General features: G+C 35.7%; 1 protein-coding gene across 3 annotated transcripts in view; it reads left to right on the forward strand.

Annotated features, from left to right (window-relative positions):
* LOC106137977 (G protein-coupled receptor kinase 1) overlaps positions 1-13140 on the forward strand; it is a 35663-nt gene that overhangs the window by 18220 nt on the left and 4303 nt on the right. For 2 of the 3 annotated variants that reach the window (XM_060947158.1, XM_060947160.1), the window contains exons 7-13: positions 17-125; positions 714-848; positions 10490-10655; positions 11085-11226; positions 11741-11915; positions 12199-12317; positions 12690-12852. In XM_060947158.1, coding sequence (XP_060803141.1) covers positions 17-125; positions 714-848; positions 10490-10655; positions 11085-11226; positions 11741-11915; positions 12199-12317; positions 12690-12852 — 1009 coding nt within the window. The remainder of the gene's footprint in view (positions 1-16; positions 126-713; positions 849-10489; positions 10656-11084; positions 11227-11740; positions 11916-12198; positions 12318-12689; positions 12853-13140) is intronic. The other variant, XM_060947159.1, reaches the window with a different exon arrangement.

The following is a 13140-nucleotide window of genomic DNA, read 5'->3' on the forward strand; positions in this document are numbered from 1 at the left end:
TTTTCATTTCTTTCAGTGACAAATACACAAGGTTTTGCCAATGGAAAAACTTAGAATTAAACATTCAGTTGACAATGAACGACTTCAGTGTTCACCGTATCATCGGCCGGGGCGGCTTCGGAGAGGTGAGAGTTTAAATTTTAACTCTTTTATTAACTTTTCCTTTGTTTTCCGCGTTTATATGCACCTACTGTACTGCTATTGTTCCCAGTTCTGAGCGAGGTTTCATCGTATATGAATTAATATTATTAATTCCTTTGTTTCTTTTAAACAAACAGCTGATAACATAGAGGTTGGTAAGCGTTAAATAGACTTGTCATACGGGCCGACGGAAGCATAACAAAACAATGAATTTAAAATATGTTCACGCGCTTTCTACTTCCGCTAAGTGTGTAAAAAATTTCAGTCGTAATCTTTTTTCATTCACTTTAACAACTTCTGTAAGAGCTTATTTTTTTCTAAGGGGATGCTTATTCCATATAATTAGAATCTAATTCAATTAGATAAGTACCATATTTTAACAAAAACCATTAACTACCTCTTACGAGTCACCCTGTGTATACCTGAATACCTGAGTGTTTACAAAAAACAAATGATGACAAAGAACTATTTGTCATCTGCTGCCTTATAATAGTCTGTACATTGAATGAATGTTGGTTTCTCGTTCGAATGATTGCGCTTTGATCGCTCCTGAATAAAACAATTTATCCCAGGTGTACGGGTGTCGGAAGGCGGATACGGGTAAAATGTACGCGATGAAGTGTCTGGATAAGAAACGGATCAAGATGAAGCAAGGAGAAACGCTCGCGCTCAACGAGCGCATTATGCTCTCTCTAGTCAGTACTGGGGTGAGTACCTATAATAATTACATGTCCTCTTTCAATTTGGGGTCAAGCACATACTCACATGAGTTAATAAAAGTGACGTTTGAAGTAGAAGGGTATTTTTTAAATAGAATCGTTATTGACGGTTTTCCGTTTAGTGTAAACAGGATTGATTGAGCTGATAATTTTATTGTTATTTGATCAGTATTACAAAACAACGATCTTAATTACTAACTTTAAAACTACCTCCGGCTTTTAAGCTGTTCGTAAAAGTTATACCAACAACTGGCTATTATACATTCTAGCCGTCGCATATAGGTGCTTGTCATTTGAAAAACAATGAGTTTTTTTGGCCATCGATTGCAATAGTACGAAGCGCAACTGTAAATAAGAACCGAATAGAAATAATTCTCTTTCCGCTCAGTTAAAGTCGTAACATTCAAACTCACGACTCGTATACAGTTACAAAGTCTAAAGCTTTTAACTGTTTGTGTAAGTAAGGATATAGGAAATTGCTACGACAAGGTGTAATGGGAATTGCACCAAGTGAAAGCAATGGAATGGATTACGTCCCCGAGCTCGCTATCCCGACCCCGATTGCCGGGCGACTATCGTAGATTGTAATGGTCTGCGATATACTGTAGTGGATAGAGCTCTGCAGAGAACAGTTGCCTTATTGCATATCATTGGTACAATCACTGAATCGAATTGATACAACATGATAATTTAGTGGTTTTTTTTAAAGTACGTCGATTACTGGCCTTTTCAACAGTTTGCTATAATATTAATTACTAAGTGTTACTGGTAACATAACTACTGCTAAGTTACTTCTAAGTTACGTTACTGCTAAGTTTCATGAAAATCCCTTAAGTATTTTTTTCGGGAAAGAGTAACAAATACACACATACACCTATTTGCATATCTTTATAAACTATCGCATTTATAATATTAGAATGACTCTTTTTATCTTCCGTCTAAACATATCCGAATAATCGAACCTGCCATTTAAATCTAATGCTAATAAAACAAACGAGACCTATTGTAAAATCCATGTATCTGCAAACAAGACTAGCGCAATTCTGGTTCTGAAGTGGATATCATACGAGTACCTTAGATGTATGTAAGGTAATAGGTACCTATAGCCGATGTCACTTCACGGCTCGTTTAGAACAAAGGAAACGCGATTTAACCACGATACGCCGTGAAATGATTTATCTTGTCTATTTTATACCGGTTTTGTACAGAGTCTTTGAAAGGAATCATGGTAACAGTCAGCTTGGTCCAATCGTCCTTTGACGTCTAGGGATGCGATATCTATTAAGGAATAATTTATATTAAATACTACCATAACTTCATTCTATTGTATCTTTGTTTGTGATGCATCTGACAGAGCTTTTAATTTTTAGCCTTTAGGTAGGTCCTCCCTCATTTTAACCGAATTTGAATTTCTATTAAGTACTTGTCATTGTCTGAATCCCAATTCCATCATTTCGTGAAGCTTAACTTGACCTTCGAGTCTCTTCGAGACTGTTGGCTTTATCAACCCCGTGAGAGATCGAAAAGTTATCCGATTAATGTATATAGTTTGTATATTTTCTTTGTATTTTTTTTGAAATTAAAATTTATTAATCATAGTTAAGTGAAGAAAAAGTGGTTTTTATATTTAGGTGACTATTGATGTACAAGAACGATTTAACCCAAATGCCCAGATATTATATTTGTAAGTACTTATCTATTCATAAAGTAAATCATAGTACATTATCTAACTATCATCGCCATCGATTTACTCAATACTTCTTAGAGTAACAGTAAATAAAGTTATCTTGAAAAAATAACTTCTTTACATATTCACACATTAATGTGATGGAAAAATTCGCCAGAATGGAATTCTATGACAAGTGCCACAAACACAACTTAACATTGTGTTATTACATTGTCGTCAGTTAAACAAAACTAATTTAAATATATTCAGTGCACAACTAAGTTTATAGAATGAAATCTCATAAATAGACTATGATAAAAATAAATAAATATATACGGGACAAATTACACTGATTGAGTTAGCCTCGAAGTAAGTTCGAAACTTGTGTTACGAGATATTAACTCAACGATACTATATTTTATAATAAATACTTATATAGATAAACATCCAAGACCCAGGACAATCAGAAAAAGTTCTTTTCTCATCATGCCTTGACCGGGAGTCGAACCCGGGACCTCCGATGTCACAGACAAGCGTACTACCGCTGAGCCACAGAGGCCGTCAAATGATATTATATCATACATTAAAATCACGCCTCGTTCCCGAAGTGGTAAGCAGAAATTATATCATTCCACTTGTTACGATTCTTACGATCCCCGCGTACCTCTTAAGTGTACAACGATAATATCTGTACAAAATGGAAAACTATTGACGATTTAAAAATTGTAAAACAAAATGATGCTACGGAAGCGGAATATACCACGAGTCCACGACAAATTGAGGGCGATCCAATTCGTTTCAGTCCAATTGGTAGGATATCGTTTATGTCCGCGATACCATATCGCGTACCTATTACACGTACGTATATCACCGATGTATTGTGAATCAAAGTGGATTGCAATCGATAACCAATCTCATTTGATAGTCAATACTTGCACTTTCTTTTAGATGTCTGTCACTCATCGTTGCTGTTTAGATGGAATGTTAATAAATAAATAAATACATACGGGACAAATTACACAGATTGAGTTAGCTTCGTAGTAAGTTCGAGACTTGGGTTACGAGATACTAACTCAACGATACTATAGTTTATAATAATAATTACTTATACATATGTATATATAAACATCCAAGACCTGAGCCAATCAGAAAACGTTCTTTTCTCATCATGCCCTGGCCCTCGAACCCGGGACCTCCGGTGTCACAGACAAGCGTACGACCGCTGCGCCAAAGAGGCCGTCAATGTTATTTTGCTAATTTGGATGTGCCGTGTGGTTCCCGGCACCAATAAAAAAAGAATAGGACCACTCCATCTCGTTCCCATGGATGTCGTAAAAGGCGACTAAGAGATAGGCTTATAAACTTGAGATTCTCCTTTTAGGCGATGGGCTAGCAACCTGTTACTATTTGAAACTCAATTCCATCATAAAGCCAAACAGCTGAACGTGGCCTATCAGTCTTTTCAAGATGTTGGCTCTGTCTACCCCGCAAGGGATATAGATGTGATTATATGTATGTATGGATGTGCGATAAAGGTTTTAAAAGTGAGATAGTTTGAGAATTTTGATGCTCTATTTCAGCGACGTGCAGTCTCGTTTCTTAAGTTTTTTTATACTTTGTAAAATTTTAAATTACGGTCGGCTGCCTGCCTAACATCAATGCGTTAAAATCATCAACGAGCTACTACTACTCTGTCGGTCTAAATTAGAACTGGGACTGAAAATTTCCAAATATCCATTCAGGGTATCATCTGTGTCTTGATTTAATATGCTAAAGATATATCACCTTTCCTTTTTATTTATATACACACATACAGTTTTATGCAAAGTAACCTTTGTCATTGACGTAATTCAAGACATAAATTGTGTTATTTCTAAACGAGTTTCTTACAATATAAACTCGAAGGCACAAGCGGCGCGCTAAGTAGAAAATAAAGTCATGCCTGTACACAATATGAGAGGTATCGAAGTCGCAGTACCGGTACGAGCAACTCTTTATAATCATAGGTATATGTCACCGTTTCATTACGACAAAATCCTTTCCTCCGTGCTTGCAAAGTTGCAGAATGTTTTCCAACTTATTTATACAAGACACAATTCGGGACCCGAGGAAGAACCGTATCCGTATATTGACTCGAGAGATGAGTAATACTGTGTAGAACACAATTGACTGCAGGCTCCGCTTTACGATTATTCGTTGCTGGGGAAAAATCATTTGCGTCCGGCCTTCGCATTACTGTCCCGAGCACACATTCAATTACTGCTCATTCTTTACGTCGGTCGTTAGTAAAACCACAGCTTTTTTGCTTACGTAGTTTGTTGTCTTTGTTAAATTAAACAGGACTGACATCATGATCATAATATTTTGCAATTTAAGAACTTTTTAATGTTTTTAAAATAGCCATGTAATTGGTAGTTAATGCTAGTAATGATGTGAGATTACGTCGGCGAGGTCTAATTAAGAACACGATCGTCCTGGGAATCTGTAGCGTGGCCTGCGGCTATCGTGTTTTTAAAGACGTTGAAGTTGCATATCACTGCTAAACATCACTTAATTAAAGGGCAATAATACAATTAATTAAATGTCTCGCTGTGTATTACGATGACCAACTTTCATATTTCAGGCGGTAACAATATTTTATGATACAATGTGAATGCTTTTATGATACATTATAACTAGTCGTTCGCTGCGAACTTAGACCTTCCGAATACTTTAATTTTTTACAAAATTTTAAGCACTAAAAAATACTATTGACTATATACATTTTAAGTTCTATTAAAATAAAACCAGCGGATCCAAAGTTATCGCGTTACAAATATACATACATACATAAAAATAAAATATTTTCACCCCAAGTTAATTGATAGACCCAATCGCTTCGTTCGCTCGATCAATGATTAAATTAGTTTTATAATTAGCCTCTTTTTAAATATTTTCGGAACTAATTTTAATTCTCAATTCCTACACATGAAATAGCGGCAATCGTGCCACGCAACAGCAGATGTTTCGATTGAACTAAGATAAACAAGGTGGTCGATCTCACCTGGGTCAAGTATTTTTAAACGCATCGCCGGTTCACGCAGTGATGATATCATAATCACCAATGGGCTGTATCCTATATCTTTAGTAACCCTAATAAAATTCTAAGATAATAATACCCAGTATGATTTATTTACGTCATTCTAACATTAATTTTGACAGCATTTCACCGGCAATAAATGGTTCATGAAAATAATGTTTTGTCGTATGTAAGAAAATCAATACTGGAAAATTACTGAAATTACTACTAGGAAAATTCCTAAGTACCTACATTTTATCATGTTACAAGCTTTTTGTAAAAGCTAATAGTTAAACTTAAATTCACGTTGATCTCAATAACGCGACAAAACAATTCCTGTATTGTTCTTAACTGCATTGTTTTGTATGATTGACGCACATATGGTTTTACTATGGAGTGACATGCCCAATCTCTATGTTGTGTACATATTACCCGTGCATGACTTCCAATGCTTTGTTTTGCCTGTCTTCAGCTGTCAAGAAAACAATACGTCGCCGTTAGTTGTTTAACCCCCGTCGGAGGCGTAACTGGCACGAACTTACGCAACGCAAGCCATATTTGACGTTCTCTTATGAAACAACTTGGGAATTATTTTCACAAGAAACTTATTACAATTGTAACATAATATTCTTATAGCTGGAAAACTAATTTTGGTTATGGTATAAATTATACGCAGCTCTAACAGTCCAAACAAAATGGAAATATTCGAAAACTAGAATTTGTTTGTGTAGGCTTCTCGTTGACCATTTCCACATTTTTTTGTTTCATTCGTCGACCTCATTGTATACCTACATACTGATTAATGTCCAAAGTATGAAACACCTTTTCTAAGATTCCTCTCAACTGCTTCTTTACTAGTATTCAATATGATTTTTGTACGTAGCAGTTTATTTTATTTTTCGTCGCCTAAAAGGCTTCCCGTAAAGTTTAACCAAGGCCGTGGCTATCCGAAGCAAAGTTTATAAAACGGGAAACTGTCGTTCTGTTACTACATTTATACGTTCTGAAGTTTTAGCATGAATTTCTTGCGTCGTGGCCTTGTTTTCAAACTTTATGCTTTGTGGTACCTAATAAACGTTTTTATTTTATGTTTACGGGTAAGCAAACTTGGGTTTATGGCCGCGCGCCGATATGGGTGACAAATTTTATCGATATTGCATTATGGCTGTCCGTCGCAAACTTCAGCCATTTTTTTTATAATGTAAAGTATTACAATAATATTTAGGTTATGGTTGGTTGAGTAACAAGTTAACGTATTGGAATATTGAATGAATTTTAAAGCGAAATTTACTCAACAGTGGAACCTTACAACATAATAATGAGTATTGTGCCATCATCATCATGTGCATCGTAAATTTTGGTATGTTCATGCTTTAACCATTTTAAATAAATGATATCATCATTTATCCGGTGATATCATTTTCATTTGGAAATGGTTCATTTTATTTTGATTCCGGATGAATCGGCTGACTTTCTGCTTGATGATTAAATCTGTAATGTTTACTTTCGATACGTAAAGTCGTAGGATTTTATTAGTCTACGTCAACGTGTCCACTCGCCTAACATGCTAACTATAGCATAAGCTCTAGAATTTCAGTCAATTTCGATTTTTTCAAATTATATTGCGTGCGAAAATCACACTAATTTATAGATTACACAAGATTAGAATTTTGAAATCACATTCTATTCTAAGTATAATTTAATATTGTGAAGTTGACGTTGTTGATGAAAATGCTGCAGTGCAGTTTGTTACCGCTTCTTCTGCACTGACGCCTTGGAAGCGGCAGTAAACTTAGTTTTTAAGTAATTTATTTGACGTCAACCAAGTTGTTAAACCATACGACAATTATTAAGCGATATAATAATATCCTATAATAATGAATAAAAATTTTGAATTTGAATTTTGAATTTGAATTTGAAAAGATAAATACATTTTGGTTTCTTTCTTACCTCCATTAAAGTGAACCCTTGTAAATGCATTAATCATTTTTCTAGTTGTTGTCTGTCACCAACTTTTACATGAAACTTGTTTTGGATTTTATTTTTCCTAGTTTGTATAAAAACGCTCGTTTTGTATGTCTGGCCAGTTAGTTACACGTAGCTAAAAAGTTTTAGCATACAGCTGAGTTAAATATATTTCGTCCATGGGTACAGTTAACGAGAAATGGGTATTAACTTGAATAATTAATCTTGAGATACATACATACAGTCACGTCTATATCCCTTGCAGGGTAGACAGAACCAACAGTCTTGAAAAGACTGAGAGGCTACGTTCAGCTGTACAGCTTTATGATGGAATCGAGACTCAAATAGTGACAGTTTGCTAGCCCATCGCTTACAAGAAGAATCACAAGTTTATAAGCCTAACCCCAAATCGCCTTTTACGATATCCATGAGAAAGATATGGAGTGATCCTATTCTACATAAAGTGCTGGGAAACACACGGCATATCTTGAGATCTTTACATAATTAGCGCAGGAAAGAAACTTAACACGGTAAATTTAAGTTTAATTTAATTATATGCACTAATGAATGTTCATTTCATAGCGGTTCATCTTAAACATATTCAATGTAAGTTCCGATAAAATAGTTATGCCAAACTCGTCAAGTTTTAACGCATTAACTTTATTTCGTCGACGACGCTGCTTATCTTTTATGTGCGGTCGTCTGGTGGTTGTTCTTGGTCGCAGGGCGCCGCGTCGTCTGTCCGTGTTGTACAAATAACATCGGGATCTTCGTTATCTGGCCCCGACACGCCTTTAGGGGGCGGTCAGACGAAGTCTATTTATCTTAACTACACATTAAAGTCCGCTGAGTTTATGTATGACAGGACTGGTCTCGGTAATGAATTATTGAACGGTTTCTGTGATAGAAACATGGGTGATCTAGAAACTTTGGTAATCTTATTTGAAGTGAGAATGTATGCTATATAATTATTGTCTTGTAACTATTGACTGTCTACCGGGTATCACCGACGGGTTGTATTTATAAAGACGCAAATGTGTTTGTGGGAGTGCTATAATATTTTAAAGCAGACCCAGCGCTCAAAGCGTTACAGTTAAGTCTGCAAGTGGGAACACGAGCAATGAGAGTGCGACTATTATATATGTAAGTTATATTCGGATTTAATTTATTTAAATTATTGACAAATAAACTAATATCATAGGCTTTTAAACTTGTTGTTCTTTTTTTAGGCGATGGGCTAGCAACCTGTCACTATTTTAATCTCAATTCTATTATTATGCCAAACGGCTGAACGTGGCCTATCAGTCTTCTCAAGACTGTTGTCTCTGTCTACCCTGCAAGGGAAATTGATGTGATTATATTTATGTAAATTGATCTCAGTGTCACCCGTACTGTGCCAATTCATGGAATCAATATAATCCAGTAGAATGTTCCCATCAACTTGACAGAGAACAAAGGGAATGCACCATAACAGTCACGCGCGCTCTTAAATATTTCCGATTATACCCCGCCATTCGTTTTACTGTTATTCAACACAATTTTGCATACCGAACCTGTTATTGATCTATATTTGTCGGGAAACTTTCTAGATTTCAGTTTTACGGTAGTTTCTACGAAAATACATTCACTATAAAGCCAATGATTAGTTATGTCAGCATAGTAAATGTTTTTTATGGTTTACGTTATTCCAATTATTTAAAAAAAATATATTACGCCCACATTTAATAATCGTCAGATGATTCATCACTATCTGACGATAAATCGAATATCTGAAAAACAATGCTATTTACACGTGGCCCGCCGCCCGATATGAAACGAATACCAATAGTTCGTGTTACAATAGATTACGGTAAAACAACGTGTCTCACCCTAGACCCGTATGCGATTGAAACTGGATATTCGCGCGCGTGAGACATAACATATCAAATTTCATTTCTGGAAAAGGGGTCATAGCGTCACACGTATCTAGATGACATATAGAATAGATCATACGCTCGCTCTCGCCCCAGCCTCACCGTTATGAACGTTGATGTAAACTGAAGTAGATGTTTCATTTGCATCGAAATTTAAAACTATTACGGTTTATTTTTATTTATCAAATATGTTTACTATTAAAAAGTACAATCAATAAAATATAATAAGCGGACTAATTTGTAAAAGCATTAATTAACCGTCTACTATTGGGTAAAGTAGAGAACATTGGTGTGGGTGATAATAAAAATTTCTGTCTTAAATTTTTTAAGAAGGACATTTTTAAATTAAAGACTTATCAAATTTACTTTCTTACAAAGAGGTCAAAGTCATCACACCAGGAAAACCTTTGCAAACCTTCAACTCAAGCATGTTAATTTAAAACGTCTCAATCATATTGTTACGTTTTCTCAGTACTTGGTCCGCTATGCATGCATGTAAAGAAAAGATACATAAACTACTTTATTACGCGGACCCTGAGTTCCAAAGCTGTAATGAGAGGAATACATTATGTTTTTGGAGGAAGGTCAAACTAATCTCGCAAATGTTGAGCAAAATTGTGATATTTATCAACCTTGATGCATCTAAATTGAAGTAGATGAACTATTTTCCTCTAATCTCGAGGTCTGAACTGTAGTAGCATTAGCATATCAATTGCTTGAGGAAAAATATATGTTAGCGGTTTCATTTGTTGGTTGTGCGATTTATGCACGAAATAGCTTGAAACCAAAGTATCATGAGGAAGTAATGCATTAATAATTATATAAGTACTACTTTTGCGGTCAGACAGATTATTTTTCGATTTTAATAATAAAAAGTATATACTCTTAACTATAATATTATTACTGTAATATGGTTAATATTAACCCTTACAGTAAGAGCATCGATAAGCCTGTGCATTACGCTTTTTTATTCGGCAACTGGCCCGTTCTGTAGCAATAATTTCAACATCTATTATTCTTTCTCCAGGTGGATTGCCCATTCATCGTGTGTATGACCTACGCGTTCCACACTCCGGACAAGCTATGTTTCATACTGGACCTTATGAATGGCGGCGACCTACACTACCACCTCTCTCAACATGGAGTCTTCAATGAGGCGGAAATGAAATTCTATGCAGCTGAAGTTATATTAGGTGGGTATTGGTTTAAGAAGGTTCTCTCTGTTGTCAATGTTGAAAGAAATGGTTCGGCAGTTCTATATGTAGGTACTGTGGATTCATGCATTTTGTAAATTCACTGTTCTGCTCTTTACACTTCCTAAAAATTCCATAAAGTTATGTACATGCCAAAATTACAGCTAAGTGAGGTACGCCTGGTTGTTTCGGCTATGCCTTTTCAGTCTGTAATATAAAAGTTTCATGTACGATAGCATTCGGCCGGGGCTTCGCTTCCGTAAGAAATTCCAGAAAAGAATGTTTGAACTCCGAAAGATAACTGCATTCATACAACATTTCATCAAAATCGAACCAGCGGTCGTAAAAGCGTAACGGGAAGACAGACTTTAAGATTTATTATATTTGTATGGATTTATTGATAAATTGATGATGTTAATTATGTTTTAGGATTGGAGCACATGCACAAGCGTCACATAGTGTACAGAGACCTGAAGCCCGCGAACATCTTGCTGGACGAACACGGTCATGTCAGAATATCTGACCTCGGCTTAGCCTGCGACTTCTCTAAGAAGAAACCGCACGCCAGTGTGTAAGTATATTATTTAAAACGATTGTTTTAAAAGTACAAAATTTTATGCTAAAAGCTTTATATACCAGTCAACCCTAGTGGATATCGGATATGTTTCATTTGGTTAAATTTGAGCTTTTATGTGAAGATATGATTTGAGGTTTGGCTCGATACTTGATATAATTAAAACTGTTACAAAATGCGTAAAGACAATATAGAAAAGACAAATTATAAATTATGGATGCAAGACAAAGTATCATAGAGAAGGATTAAAGGCACATTTTTGGATTCATTATTTTAGAATCAGCCATAGTAACATAAATTGACGAAGCAAAAGTATTCATAAAAAGATGGAGGTTTTAATGAAATGTGTAGAGTGTGCTGGGAAAAGATTTCTTCTATATTACTTACACATGTGATAATTTTCAATGTTGTTGTCACTAGCTGTGGTTACACTTAGAATTAGATGCTAGGAAAAAACAATCAATCACTTACAATTAGCTTCGTTTTACACAACCAAATTAAATATCTACAGCGGCACCCACGGCTACATGGCTCCGGAGGTGCTCTCAAAAGGCACCGGTTACGACTCGTCGGCCGACTGGTTCAGTTTCGGTTGCATGCTGTATAAGTTGCTGAAGGGACATTCTCCATTCCGCCAGCATAAGACCAAGGACAAGCATGAAATCGACCGCATGACGCTCACTATGGTAAATATCATCTTATAAATGTAGCTATTAAAGGTTAATTGTTTGGTTAAAGCTTTCATTTCATTGTCAAATATCAGATTTGTTTGACTATAATTGGTTTATAAGAATATACAAATATCGTATATGTATATATGATATAATTGAATAGATAGTTTGTTGCTATACACTTTTGTACACTACTATGTACCTATATGTTATGTTAGCTCTGTTCATAGTGATTCCGTATTAAAAAAAGAAATCGAGCATGCAGCCCCGAATAAAGATGGAATAATGTCTGCAATAGAATTACAATGTGTTCCAGAATGTGGAATTGCCTGAATCGTTCAGTCCAAGTCTGAAGAGTTTGCTCGAGGGTCTGTTGCAGAGGGACATCAACAAGCGATTGGGCTGCAAAGGAAGAGGGTAAGATATTATTGTAGTACCATACCATGGATATTCCATTTAATTGCTTTAACTTTGGCATCGGATGAGTAATATTGCAGCTTATAAACTTGAAAATCTTTTTGTAGATGTAGAAGTACACTTATATTATATGCACGAAAGATTTTTCTGTGGTTTCTGTACCCCACCAAAGGTGCAGCTGCACTACCGACCCGACCCGTCGCCGAATCAAAGAAATGTTTTCTGTTTTTTTTTAATCCAGACGGAAAATTAACGAATCTATCTTCTTTTGGATGCTTTCTATATATTCTACATTATATAAGAAGAATACTGGCATCAACAGACGCGACTTTTTAAAATACATTTATATAATTTATACATTACACTTTTCAGTGCGGACGAGGTAAAAGAACACGTGTTCTTCGCTGGCATCGACTGGCAGCAAGTGTACCACCAGAAGTACACTCCCCCGCTAATCCCCCCGCGCGGGGAGGTTAATGCAGCGGACGCATTTGATATCGGCAGCTTCGATGAGGAGGATACTAAGGGCATAAAGGTAGGAATTTAAAAAACTTAACAGCGCCTTACATTTCGGCATATAAGTTTAGTGTTTTTTCCAATAAATGGCAGAAAGTGGACTAGCAGAAGTACACTACTAGTTCTATCCACCCGTTAGCAATGAATTCGTGATATACTGTTTGTATGTATGTATTTTGAACAGAGCACAGCAGACTTGTATTATTGGTTCAATTAACACAAATTACTAACTGATGAGTCCAATGAATTCATAATCCCAAATTTAAGGCTATGCTTGGATAGCTAGGCTAGCCAGACTCAAATTACA

This window comes from Amyelois transitella, chromosome 13 (genome assembly GCF_032362555.1).
Source record: "Amyelois transitella isolate CPQ chromosome 13, ilAmyTran1.1, whole genome shotgun sequence".
Classification (NCBI taxonomy): domain Eukaryota; kingdom Metazoa; phylum Arthropoda; class Insecta; order Lepidoptera; family Pyralidae; genus Amyelois; species Amyelois transitella.